At 44.5% G+C, this 14918-nt stretch overlaps 1 protein-coding gene across 2 annotated transcripts in view; it reads right to left on the bottom strand.

Moving 5' to 3' along the window:
* Window positions 1–14918, bottom strand: part of LOC126235821 (anoctamin-10) — a 310819-nt gene that overhangs the window by 106955 nt on the left and 188946 nt on the right. For both annotated transcript variants that reach the window (XM_049944670.1, XM_049944671.1), the window contains one exon: window positions 6856–7014. In XM_049944670.1, coding sequence (XP_049800627.1) covers window positions 6856–7014 — 159 coding nt within the window. The remainder of the gene's footprint in view (window positions 1–6855; window positions 7015–14918) is intronic.

Raw genomic sequence — 14918 nt, 5'->3', positions numbered from 1 at the left:
TACAAATGCTAGGTACTGTCCATTAGCGACATCGAAAGGAGGATAATGTGCTAAGCTTAGCGTTATTACTCGAGAAATAGGTCACTACCAGCCGCGTCAGACGCTGCCACTGCCTGATACCAAGGTGCAGCTTAGTATTACATCCAAAGCATTGATGCACAGCCTGGTGACTGGTTCCTGTGTGCCGCATCACCATTTATCGCAAGAAGTGCTGAACATATCTTTCCCCACAGGCATCTGTATGTCCGACTTTTCCCTTCCCCCCTTCCTCCCCACTCTTCCCCACACGTGTGTGTTGTTATGGTGGAAATACAGGGAGACTAGTATACACCGGAACAGCGTTCACCTGCTCCTGAGAAGAATAGTAAGAATGTTGCCGGGCGTAATGTCCGAATCTGATGAACAAATAACCGTAAACAATTTCTCGCGACCTTCTCACAGAGAGGCTGCGGCGAGGTTTGGGGGTTTACACTCCGGACATTGGCACGCAGTCTATTGATCAGAAGATTTAAGACACCACTTCTCCATTTTCCGGTCGAATAGCAAGGATAATTTTTTTTCTCCACTAGGGTGCGTTAGCAAATTAGTCTACAGAGGCATTAATGACACTGAGCTGAGAATTGCCGATGACACTAATTCCGTCGGGGGCGGAAAAAGGACATCAATTGAACGGATTCGATAGTCTTGAAAAGAGGATTACCTTGCCGTTGGTGGGGAGGCTTGCGTGCCTCAGCGATACAGATAGCCGTACCGTAGGTACAACCACAACGGAGGGGTATCTGTTGAGAGCCAAGACAAACGTGTGGTTCCTGAAGAGGGGCAGCAGCCTTTTCAGTAGTTGCAAGGGCAACAGTCTGGATGATTGACTGATGTGGCCTTGTAACAATAACCAAAACGGCCTTGCTGTGCTAGTACTGCGAACGGCTGAAAGCAAGGGGAAACTACGGCCGTAATTTTTCCCGAGGGCATGCAGCTTTACTGTATGATTAAATGATGATGGCGTTCTCTTGGGTAAAATATTCCGGAGGTAAAATAGTCCCCCATTCGGATCTCCGGGCGGGGACTACTCAAGAGGATGTCGTTATCAGGAGAAAGAAAACTGGCGTTCTACGGATCGGAGCGTGGAATGTCAGGTCCCTTAATCGGGCAGGTAGGTTAGAAAATTTGAAAAGGGAAATGGATAGGTTAAAGTTAGATATAGTGGGAATTAGTGAAGTTCGGTGGCAGGAGGAACAAGACTTCTGGTCAGGTGACTACAGGGTTATAAACACAAAGTCAAATAGGGGTAATGCAGGAGTAGGTTTAATAATGAATAGGAAAATAGGAACGCGGGTAAGCTACTACAAACAGCTTAGTGAACGCATTATTGTGGCCAAGATAGATACGAAGCCCACACCTACTACAGTAGTACAAGTTTATATGCCAACTAGCTCTGCAGATGACGAAGAAATTGAAGAAATGTATGATGAAATAAAAGAAATTATTCAGATTGTGAAGGGAGAGGAAAATTTAATAGTTATGGGTGACTGGAATTCGAGTGTAGGAAAAGGGAGAGAAGGAAACGTAGTAGGTGAATATGGATTGGGGCTAAGAAATGAAAGAGGAAGCCGCCTGGTAGAATTTTGCACAGAGCACAATTTAATCATAGCTAACACTTGGTTTAAGAATCATGATAGAAGGTTGTATACATGGAAGAACCCTGGAGATACTAAAAGGTATCAGATTGATTATATAATGGTAAGACAGAGATTTAGGAACCAGGTTTTAAATTGTAAGACATTTCCAGGGGCAGATGTGGATTCTGACCACAATCTATTGGTTATGAACTGCAGATTGAAACTGAAGAAACTGCAAAAAGGTGGGAATTTAAGGAGATGGGACCTGGATAAACTGAAAGAACCAGAGGTTGTACCGAGTTTCAGGGAGAGCATAAGGGAACAATTGACAGGAATGGGGGAAAGAAATACAGTAGAAGAAGAATGGGTAGCTTTGAGGGATGAAGTAGTGAATGCAGCAGAGGATCAAGTAGGTAAAAAGATGAGGGCTAGTAGAAATCCTTGGGTAACAGAAGAAATATTGAATTTAATTGATGAAAGGAGAAAATATAAAAATGCAGTAAATGAAGCAGGCAAAAAGGAATACAAACGTCTCAAAAATGAGACCGACAGGAAGTGCAAAATGGCTAAGCAGGGATGGCTAGAGGACAAATGTAAGGATGTAGAGGCTTATCTTACTAGGGGTAAGATAGATACTGCCTACAGGAAAATTAAAGAGACCTTTGGAGATAAGAGAACCACTTGTATGAACATCAAGAGCTCAGATGGAAACCCAGTTCTAAGCAAAGAAGAGAAAGCAGAAAGGTGGAAGGAGTATATAGAGGGTCTATACAAGGGCGATGTACTTGAGGACAATATTATGGAAATGGAAGAGGATGTAGATGAAGATGAAATGGGAGATACGATACTGCGTGAAGAGTTTGACAGAGCACTGAAAGACCTGAGTCGAAACAAGGCCCCCGGAGTAGACAACATTCCATCGGAACTACTGACGGCCTTGGGAGAGCCACTCCTGAAAAAACTCTACTATCTGGTGAGCAAGATGTATGAAACAGGCGAAATACCCTCAGACTTCAAGAAGAATATAATAATTCCAATCCCAAAGAAAGCAGGTGTTGACAGATGTGAGAATTACCGAACAATCAGTTTAATAAGTCACAGCTGCAAAATACTAACACGAATTCTTTAAAGACGAATGGAAAAACTAGTAGAAGCCGACCTCGGGGAAGATCAGTTAGGATTCCGTAGAAATGTTGGAACACGTGAGGCAATACTAACCTTACGACTTATCTTAGAAGAAAGATTAAGAAAAGGCAAACCTACGTTTCTAGCATTTGTAGACTTAGAGAAAGCTTTTTACAACGTTAACTGGAATACTCTCTTTCAAATTCTGAAGGTGATAGGGGTAAAATACAGGGAGCGAAAGGCTATTTACAATTTGTACAGAAACCAGATGGCAGTTATAAGAGTCGAGGGGCATGAAAGGGAAGCAGTGGTTGGGAAAGGAGTGAGACAGGATTGTAGCCTCTCCCCGATGTTATTCAATCTGTATATTGAGCAAGCAGTAAAGGAAACAAAAGAAAAATTCGGAGTAGGTATTAAAATCCATGGAGAAGAAATAAAAACTTTGAGGTTCGCCGATGACATTGTAATTCTGTCAGAGACAGCAAAGGACTTGGAAGAGCAGTTGAATGGAATGGATGGTGTCTTGAAGGGAGGATATAAGATGAACATCAACAAAAGCAAAACGAGGATAATGGAATGTAGTCGAATTAAGTCGGGTGATGCTGAGGGAATTAGATTAGGAAATGAGACACTTAAAGTAGTAAAGGAGTTTTGCTATTTGGGGAGCAAAATAACTGATGATGGTCGAAGTAGAGAGGATATAAAATGTAGACTGGCAATGGCAAGGAAAGCGTTTCTGAAGAAGAGAAATTTGTTAACATCGAGTATAGATTTAAGTGTCAGGAATTCTTTTCTGAAAGTATTTGTATGGAGTGTAGCCATGTATGGAAGTGAAACATGGACGATAAATAGTTTGGACAAGAAGAGAATAGAAGCTTTCGAAATGTGGTGCTACAGAAGAATGCTGAAGATTAGATGGGTAGATCACATAACTAATGAGGAGGTATTGAACAGGATTGGGGAGAAGAGGAGTTCGTGGCACAACTTGACCAGAAGAAGGGATCGGTTGGTAGGACATGTTCTGAGGCATCAAGGGATCACCAATTTAGTATTGGAGGGCAGCGTGGAGGGTAAAAATCGTAGGGGGAGACCAAGAGATGCATACACTAAGCAGATTCAGAAGGATGTAGGTTGCAGTAGGTACTGGGAGATGAAGCTTGCACAGGATAGAGTAGCATGGAGAGCTGCATCAAACCAGTCTCAGGACTGAAGACCACAACAACAACACGAAAAGAGGATATAAGATAAATAATGAATGTAAAGCAGGGTAATGGAATCCAGGTGGATTCAGTCAGGTGATGTTAAGGAAATTATTTTCGGAAACTAAACACAAAGTAGTAGATGAGTATCTCGCAAGCAAAATAAACGTGCGATATCCGTAGTAAAGAGAATATAAAATGTAGACTGGACATAACAAAAATGGTTCAAATGGCTGTGAGCACTATGGGACTTCACAGATGTGGTCATCAGTCCCCTAGAACTTAGAACTACTTACACCTAACTAACCTAAGCACATCACACACATCCATGCCCGAGGCAGGATTCGAACCTGCGACCGGAGCGGTCGCGCGGTTCCAGACTATAGTGCTTAGAACCGCTCGGCCACACCGGCCGGCCTGGACATAACAAGAAACGCCGTGAACTATATAAATTTAAACGTTAGGAAATGTTTTCTGATGGTATTTGACGAAAGTAAAACCCGGCCACTGTTTCTGACGGGTTCTAGGCGCGTCAGTCCAGAACGGCGCTGGTTCGAATCCAGCCTCGGGCATGGATGTGTCTGATGTGCTTAGGTTAGTTAGGTTTAAGTAGTTCTAAGTCTAGGGGACTGATGACCATAGATGTTAAGTCCCATAGTGCCCAGAGCCATTTGAACCATTTTTGAACCCGTCACTCCATTTGTGACTGTAACAGGACGGAAAATGAGAAGCAATTCCGCCATGTACAGTAACGTCGCTGGCGGAATAGATACCTACAACGACTTGCTAAAAAGTAATGCCCCGAATTTTTTTATGTGAAAACACTTAAAAGATTTTTTTAAATAAAGCAAACTTTATTAACATTCTACATCTTTATTCTTCATACGTAGATTTATTTTCATTTCTGAACATCGTGACCCTGGCAACCGCCACATTTCTCCCAAGGAGAAACCAGTTTGTTGACACCATCACTGTAAAAAGTTTGACATTGTTGACGGATTCATGCACCGTTTCATAACTATCATATCAAAGTGAAGTTTTCGAAGGTGTTCTTTAAGTTCTGGAAATACTCCAAGCTCCGACGAACACGTTGAGTTTACCACCACCGTTCCCTTCATTACAAGCACGAACATTTCTTATGTCGATCCAATTATCGCAGAACAAAGCTTCCATTCGTCTACGGAGGCACGATTTACACGGTTAGAAATTCAGTTACAGTACGCGGTTCCTCACGTACCGACATAGTTATGTTCCACGCCGCCATGTTACACCCTGCAATTCGGAGCCCTCTAGCGGCAGATGGTTCCAGCTTGCGTTAGTGAAGCGGGAAATTCAACCAAGTAATATACATTACTGACCATTAAAATTGCTACACCAGGAAGATGACGTGCTACAGACGCGCAATTTAACCAACAGGAAGAAGATGCTGTGATATGCAAATGATTAGCTTTTCAGAACATTCGCACAAGGTTGGCGCCGGTGGCGACACCTGCAACGTGCTGACATGACGAAAGTTTCCACCCGATTTCTCATACACAAACAGCAGTTGACCGGCGTTGCCTGGTGAAACGTCGCTGTGATGCCTCGTGGAAGGAGGACAAATGCGTACCATCACGTTTCCGACTTTGATAAAGGTCGGATTCTAGCCTATCGCGATTGCGGTTTATCGTATCGCGACATTGCTGGTCGCGTAGGTCGAGATCCAATGACTGTTAGCAGAATATGGAATCGGTGGGTTCAGGAGAGTAATACGGAACGCCGTGGTGGATCCCAACGGCCTCGTGTCACTAGCAATCGAAATAACAGGCATCTTATCCGCATGGCTGTAACGGATCGTGCAGCGACGTCTCGATCCCTGAGTCAACAGATGGGGACGTTTGCAAGACAACAACCATCTGCACGAACAACTAGACGACGTTTGCAGCAGCATGGACTATCAGCTCGGAGACCATGGCTGCGGTTACCCTAGACGCTGCATCACAGACAGGAGCGCCTGCTATGGTGTACTCAACGACGAACCTGGGTGCACAAATGGCAAAACGTCCTTTTTTTTCGGATTAATCCTGGTTCTGTTTAGAGCATCATGATGGCCGCATCCGTGTTTGGAGACATCACGGTAAACGCACATTGGAAGCGTGTATTCGTCATCGCCATGCTGGCGTATCACCCGGCGTGATGGTATGGGGTGCCACTGCTTACACGTCTCGGTCACCACTTGATCGCATTGATGGCACTTTGAACAGTGGACGTTACATTTAAGATGTGTTACGACCCGTGGCTCTATCCTTCATTCGATCGCTGTGAAACCCTACATTTCAGCAGGATAATGCACGACGGCATGTTGCAGGCCCTCTCTGGATACAGAAAATGTTCGACTGCTGCCCTGGCCAGCATTCTCCAGATCTCTCACCAATTGAAAACGTCTGGTCAATAGTGGCCGAGCAACTGGCTCGTCACAATACGCTAGTCACTACTCTTGATGAACTGTGGTATCGTGTTGAAGCTGCATGGGCAGCTGTACCTGTACACGCCATCCAAGCTCTGTTTGACTCAATGCCGAGGCGTATCAAGGCCGTTATTACGGCCAGAGGTGGTTGTTCTGGGTACTGATTTCTCAGGACCTATGCATCCAAAAGGCGTGAACATGTAATCACATGTCAGTTCTAGTATAATATATTTGTCCAATGAATACCCGTTTATCATCTGCATTTCTTCTTGGTGTAGCAATTTCAATGGCCAGTAGTGTACATGACATGTAATAATACACCAACCGATACTGAGAACAGAATAAAAAACTGGGACGAATTACTTTACAGTATGCCCTCGTAGATGCAGATATACATCACTGACTATAAAAGTAGTTATTTTAAGTGTATCATTAGCGCATAGAGCAAGCCAGGTTGGGGCGCACTCACCCTGAGGTTGGTCTGCCAGCGGGGGAACTGTGGCTGCATGCGGCCCGTGATGGGGTCGAGCGCCATCTGGCCGCGGAAGTTGGCGCGCGGCTCGTCCAGGCTAGTCATGTCGATGGTCCCCCAGGAGAAGGCCAGCTCGCTGCACCGCCGCTTCCACATCTGCCGACAAACACCACCCGTCACTCTCCCCTCATCCCCTCTGTCCAGCTTCGGGAAAACTCTCAGCATCTGCGAGAACATCCTTCTGGAACGAAGGGTTATTGGGTTTAACGTCCTGTCAAGATCGAGGTCATTGGAGACTGAGCACAGTCTGGGATTGTGTCAATGATGGGGAAGGAAATCGGCCTTGGGCTTTCAAAGGAACCATCGAGGCACTTGCCTGGAGCGATAAGGGAAATCACGGAAAACATAAATCAGGATGGCCTGACGCGGGTATGAACTGTTGTCCTCCCGAATGCGTGTCCAGTATGCTAACCACTGCGCGACGTCGATCAGTAACATACTTCAGGGCTAAGAGAGTCTTTGATGATACTATTATAGAAGAAGAGTAGCAGGTCTCAGTATTCAGTATCTGTACTGACATTCGCAACGTCAAAAGAAAGTACAATTTATTTATGTGTATTTGATGGATTTGTGATTACCAAATGTGTTGCTTTAAGAGAGTATCTATTTCATGTAACGCCATTACGACTAATCAGGATTTCAGTCATGTGGTATCATACAAGGATCGTGTTGTCACTTCAGAGTTGGAAATACGTGTCGATACCACAGACATCAGCAAGGGTTCACTGCAATCCGCAGCAGTGTACGGCAGGCGCTCCTGAAGACCAGCTCTACAGCGCCCTGAAGTTGAGGTCAATTTAATGTCTAGCATGCCGGAGCTAGCCCCAGTACGAGACCTCAGTTACGGCAGTCAGCATTATAGCATAGGACCAACAAGTTGCCAAGATTTCAGATGAACTTTTACTGTCCTTGAAGTTAAACATTGTACCTCAAGTGAAGAGATTGTTAATTAGTGCATCAAATGATGGTCTGCTAGTCTATAACAGTTTTAAATTACCCAATACTCCTGTGGTAAAGAAGAGTGTCCAAGTATATATTTTTTCTGTTATGTAATAAAATGAACTAAAATTTCCTGTGTTCTAGCTCTATGAACCTTCTCCCAGAGCAATCTAAGAACCCACAGTTCTGGCCGGATGGCAGTAGTTTCGCCTGGTCCCAACAAGCCACCTAAACGCGTTGAAGTAAATCAGTGGTAGAGGTTGAAAATTCTTCTGTCGGATTTCTAGATGATGAGTCGCCATCGAATTGGGGGGGGGGGGGGTGGTAAGGGGGCGGGGCGAAGGAGTAGAGACTCCTGTTATTCATTCCACATCCAGAAAAAGCAAGAGATTCTCCAGTCTCAACAACGAAAGGAAGTGATTCGAATGTTGTTCCTTTGGCGTAATGTAGGTGCACCATGCGGTGCTCTTCTTCCCTCTCTTCTTCCCATTGCTTTTCTTGGTTGACCTATATGTCAAGGCTCTGTCGGCACACATGGCAGATATGTCGTCGTCGTCGTCGTCGTCGTCGTCTCCAGTCCAGAGATTGGTTTGATGCAACTCTCCATGCTACTCTACCCTGTCCAAACTGCTTCATATCCAATAAACTACTGCACACTACATCCTTCTGAATCTGCTTAGTGTACTCGTCTCTTGGGCTGCCTCTACGATTTTTACCCTCCACGCTGCCCTCCAATACTAAAATGGTGATCCCTTGATGCCTCGGAACATGTCCTACCAACCGATCCCTTCTTCTAGTAAAGCCTTGCCACAAATTCCTGTTCACGCTAATTTTATTCAGTACATCCTCATCAGTTACATGATCTACCCATCTAATCTACAGCATTCTTCTGAAGCACAACACTTCGAAAGCTTCTATTCTCTTCTTTTTACTCTATTTATCGTCCATGTTTCACACCCGTACATGGCTACACTCCATACAAATACTTTCAGAAACGACTTCCTGACGCTTAAATCTATACTCGATGTTAACAAATTTCTCTTCTTCAGAAATGCTTTCCATGCCATTGCCAGATTACATTTTATACCCTCTCTACTTCGACCATCATCAGTTATTTTGCTCCCCAAATAGCAAAACTCCTTTACTACTTTAAGTGTCTCATTTCCTAATCTAATGCCCTCAGCAACACCCGACTTAATTCGACTACATTCCATTATCCTCGTTTTGCTTTTGTTGATGTTCATCTTATACCCTCCTTTAAAGAGACTGTCCACTCCGTTCAACTGCTCTTCCAAGTCCTTTGCTGTCTCTGACAGAATTACAATGTCATCGGCGAACCTCAAAGTTTTTATTTCTTCTCGATGTCTTTTAATACCTACTCCGAATTTTTCTTTTGTTTCCTTTACTGCTTGCTCAACATACAGCATCGGGGAGAGGTTACAACCCTGTCGCACTCCCTTCCCAACCACTGCTTCCCTTTCATGCCCCTCAATTCTTATAACTGCCATTTGGTTTCCATACAGATTGTAAATAGCCTTTCGCTCCCTGTATTTTACCCCTGCCACCTTCAGAATTTGAAAGAGAGTATTCCAGTCAACATTGTCGAAAGCTTTCTCTAAGTCTACAAATGCTAGAAACGTAGGTTTGCCTTTCCTTAATCTTTCTTCTAAGATAAATCGTAGGGTCAGTATTGCCTCACGTGTTCCAACATTTCTACGGAATCCAAACTGATCTTGACCGAGGCCAGCTTCTACCAGTTTTTCCATTCGTCTGTAAAGCATTCGTGTTAGTATTTTGCAGCTACGACTTATTAAACTGATAGTTCGGTAATTTTCACATCTGTCAACACCTGCTTTCTTTGGGATTGGAATTACTGCATTCTTCTTGAAGTCTGAGGGAATTCCGCCTGTCTCATACATCTTACTCACCAGATGGTAGAGTTTTGTTAGGCCTGGCTCTCCCAAGGCTGTCAGTAGTTCTAATGGAATGTTGTCTACTTCCGGGGCATTGTTTCGACTTAGGTCTTTCAGTGCTCTGTCAAACTCTTCATGCAGTATCGTATCTCCCATTTCATCTTCATCTACCTCCTCTTCCATTTCCATAATATTGTCCTCAAGAACATCGCCCCTGTATAGACCCTCTATATACTCCTTCCACCTTTCTGCTTTTCCTTCTTTGCTTAGAACTGGGTTTCCATCTGAATTCTTGATATTCATGCAAGTGGTTCTCTTTTCCCCAAAGGTCTCTTTAATTTTCCTGTAAGCAGTATCTATCTTACCCATCATGAGATAAGCCTCTACATCCTTACATTTGTCCTCTAGCCATCCCCGCTTAGCCGTTTCGCACTTCCTGTCGATCTCATTTTTGAGATGTTTGTATTCCTTTTTGCCTGCTTCACTTGCTGCATTTTTGTATTTTCTCCTTTCATCAGTTAAATTCAGTATCTCTTCTGTTACCGAAGGATTTCTACTAGCCCTCGTCTTTTTACCTACTTGATCCTCTGCTGCCTTCACTACTTCATCCCTCAAAGCTATCCATTCTCCTTCTACTGTATTTCTTTCCCCAATTCCTTTCAATTGTTCCCTTATGCTCTCCCTGAAACTCTGTACAACCTCTCGTTCTTTCAGTTTATCCAGGTCCCATCTCCTTAAATTCCCACCTTTTTGCTGTTTCTTCAGTTTTAATCTACAGTTCATAACCAATAGATTGTGGTCAGAGTCCACATCTGCCCCTGGAAATGTCTTACAATTTAAAATCTGGTTCCTAAATCTCTGTCTTATCATTATATAATCTATCTGAAACCTCCTAGTATCTCCAGGGTTCTTCCATATATACAACCTTATTTCATGATTCTTGAACCAAGTGTTAGCTATGAATAAGTTATGCTCTGTGCAAAATTCTAGCAGGCGGCTTCCTCTTTCATTTCTTGGCCCCAATGCATATTCACCTACTACGTCTCTATCTCTTCCTTTTCCTACCATCCAATTCCAGTCACCCATGAGCATTAAATTTTCGTCTCCCTTCACTACCTGAATAATTTCTTTTATCTCACCATACATTTCATCAATTTCTTCGTCATCTGCAGAGCTAGTTGGCATATAAACTTGTACTACTGTAGTAGGTGTGGGCTTCGTATCTATCTTGGCCACAATTATGCGTTCACTAAGCTGTTTGTAGTAGCTTACCCGCGTTCCTATTTTCCTATTCATTATTAAACCTACTCCTGCATTACCCCTATTTGACTTTGTGTTTATAACCCTGTATTCACCTGACCAGAAGTCTTGTTCCTCCTGCCACCGAACTTCACTAATTCCCACTATATCTAACTTTCACCTATCCATTTCCCTTTTCAAATTTTCTAACCTACCTGCCCGATTAAGAGACCTGACATTCCACGCTCCGATCCGTAGAACGCCAGTTTTCTTTCTCCTGATAACGACGTCCTCTTGAGTAGTACCCGCCCGGAGATCCGAATGGGGGACTATTTTACCTCCGGAATATTTTACCCAAGAGGACGCCATCAGCATTTAATCATACAGTAACGCTGCATGCCCTCGGGAAAAATTACGCCTGTAGTTTCCCCTTGCTTTCAGCCGTTCGCAGTACCACAACAGCAAGGCCGTTTTGGTTAGTGTTACAAGGCCAGATCAGTCAATCATCCAGACTGTTGCCCCTGCAACTACTGAAAAGGCTGCTGCCCCTCTTCAGGAACCACATGTTTGTCTGGCCTCTGAACGGATACCCCTCCGTTGTGGTTGCACCTACGATACGGCTATCTGTATCGTTGAGGCACGCAAGCCTCCCCACCAACAGCAAGGTCCATGGTTCATGGGGGGGACTAACTGGCTACACGACAAAATATAATAAAATTTCTTACATCATTTGTAAAGGGGATTGTATTATGACTAAATACCGACAAGGTCGAATATTTTAATACTCTACAACTAAAATTGGACGTAAAATTTCCTAGATGTGTTGTATTTAGAATCATTTCCAGGAACAGTGTTTTTCTCCATGAGAATAATACTGTCACTGAAACGCGTAAAGCCTCTTTGTTTTCCTTACTTTCACTCTATAACCTGTGATATCACATTATGGGTTAGTTCTATACATTCTCAAAGGATATTTTCAAGCTGAAATAAAGTCGCTCATCAGCATTTTCCGAACTTCGTGCAAGTCGCTGTTCTAGCGTTTAGAAAATCTTTCATCGCCATCTCAGTACCTGCACTCCCCCATTACAGCAGTCTCTCAGGACAAAACTCGAGTCATAGGCACACAATTTGCACTTTGTAAACACTTTCTTATATACCGTTCACTAATGTGAGTGCTGTTCCTACGTTCTGTTTTCAATGCCTTGCAATTGAAATGAAGAATTGAGGGCAATAAACCACAGAGATGATGCTGAAAGACTCTTCTGTGACACACATATACACTCCTGGAAATTGAAATAAGAACACCGTGAATTCATTGTCCCAGGAAGGGGAAACTTTATTGACACATTCCTGGGGTCAGATACATCACATGATCACACTGACAGAACCACAGGCACATAGACACAGGCAACAGAGCATGCTCAATGTCGGCACTAGTACAGTGTATATCCACCTTTCGCAGCAATGCAGGCTCCTATTCTCCCATGGAGACGATCGTAGAGATGCTGGATGTAGTCCTGTGGAACGGCTTGCCATGCCATTTCCACCTGGCGCCTCAGTTGGACCAGCATTCGTGCTGGACGTGCAGACCGCGTGAGACGACGCTTCATCCAGTCCCAAACATTCTCAATGGGGGACAGATCCGGAGATCTTGCTGGCCAGGGTAGTTGACTTACACCTTCTAGAGCACGTTGGGTGGCACGGGATACATGCGGACGTGCATTGTCCTGTTGGAACAGCAAGTTCCCTTGCCGGTCTAGGAATGGTAGAACGATGGGTTCGATGACGGTTTGGATGTACCGTGCACTATTCAGTGTCCCCTCGACGATCACCAGTGGTGTACGGCCAGTGTAGGAGATCGCTCCCCACACCATGATGCCGGGTGTTGGCCCTGTGTGCCTCGGTCGTATGCAGTCCTGATTGTGGCGCTCACCTGTATGGTGCCAAACACGCATACGACCATCATTGGCACCAAGGCAGAAGCGACTCTCATCGCTGAAGACGACACGTCTCCATTCGTCCCTCCATTCACGCCTGTCGCGACACCACTGGAGGCGGGCTGCACGATGTTGGGGCGTGAGCGGAAGACGGCCTAACGGTGTGCGGGACCGTAGCCCAGCTTCATGGAGACGGTTGCGAATGGTCCTCGCCGATACCCCAGGAGCAACAGTGTCCCTAATTTGCTGGGAAGTGGCGGTGCGGTCCCCTACGGCACTGCGTAGGATCCTACGGTCTTGGCGTGCATCCGTGCGTCGCTGCGGTCCGGTCCCAGGTCGACGGGCACGTGCACCTTCCGCCGACCACTGGCGACAACATCGATGTACTGTGGAGACCTCACGCGCCACGTGTTGATCATCTCGGCGGTACGTCCACCCGGCCTCCCGCATGCCCACTATACGCCCTCGCTCAAAGTCCGTCAACTGCACATACGGTTCACGTCCACGCTGTCGCGGCATGCTACCAGTGTTAAAGACTGCGATGGAGCTCCGTATGCCACGGCAAACTGGCTGACACTGACGGCGGCGGTGCACAAATGCTGCGCAGCTAGCGCCATTCGACGGCCAACACCGCGGTTCCTGGTGTGTCCGCTGTGCCATGCGTGTGATCATTGCTTGTACAGCCCTCTCGCAGTGTCCGGAGCAAGTATGGTGGGTCTGACACACCGGTGTCAATGTGTTCTTTTTTCCATTTCCAGGAGTGTATTTGTGTTCAAGATTGCCTTCCAGTAGTTTATAGAGACGCTCTATTATGTAGCTCTCCTGTATATGCACTTTCGCAAACAGGTTTCTCGTTTTTTAGTCATCACATAAAGCATATATGTATACTCGACCCGTGATGCTTAACTTGGCTTATGTGAGTTACGGAGCCTGAGAAAATATGTAAATAAAAGTGATGTGAAATGGAGAGAGAAAGTTACTCGCTGTGCCTTTTGACATGGTAACTATTGTATCCTAACGGCTTAGCGGTAAGTAACGAACTTCATATTCAAACATCTCTAGTTCGAATGTAATTCGCTTCTATACTTTTTCTATCGCTTATCTCTCATTTATTAATGCTAAAAATGTCAAAACTGGGCCGTCTTTCGGATTCCTCAAACTGGATATCCTACAACTGGCTGGGAAAGTCTGTTCAGAGGCAAGGACACACCACTTACCACAACTATTCGGACCAACTTTAGAATTGAGAACAGACACACAATTTTATTCACGATTTTGGAGACGCTGATTTTACATTAGCGCGAAAACATTTGAAATGGAGAGTTTATAGCACGTAAGAAAAAATCCGTACCATTAAATTCGGTGTTTTGCTCCTTCTTTTCAGTCTCGGAACTATGTCGCGCGAAACCATGTAGAAATTTTATTGCCTGTATCTAGAACTATTATGGGAGTTAAAAGGCTGACGCAGTGGACGTAAGGTAATAAGTTATAACAGCAACGATAAGTGGGCGCGGTGGGGAATGGCATATTTGCTTCAGCTATCTGTTATATTTTATGCAACACTGTAATAACTTCGTCCTTAAGCGTCCTGATGTGTAAGTATTTCGCTTTTTACATTTCTCATTTGTTTCCGTTGTCGCTTCAATTTGTCTTTGGTCTGCCTCTTGATCTTATACCAATATGACGCTAATTCGTCATTACTTCCGGTATTCTACCGCCTGCATTCTTGTGGCATGCTATGTGGAACAGTTTCCTTAAGCTGCCCTTTATTTTCTGATTCCTGTGTTCCTTTACGCCACTCGATATTTTGCAGAGAACATTCCTCAATTGGGATTCACATTTATTTATTTCACTTGCTGCCCCGATGTCACTGATTAATATCTTAGATTTTATTTCCAGTTTTTTAGAATTTTTTCCCCCGCAAAGCTATTGAGAGGTTCGTAGATACACAGTAGCCTTATGTTTTTGTTTT

The sequence above is a fragment of the Schistocerca nitens genome, chromosome 2 (genome assembly GCF_023898315.1).
Source record: "Schistocerca nitens isolate TAMUIC-IGC-003100 chromosome 2, iqSchNite1.1, whole genome shotgun sequence".
In the NCBI taxonomy this organism is placed as follows: Eukaryota; Metazoa; Arthropoda; class Insecta; order Orthoptera; family Acrididae; genus Schistocerca; species Schistocerca nitens.
The sequence above is the reverse complement of the archived record's forward strand: the minus strand, read 5'-3'. Positions and strand labels throughout refer to the sequence as shown.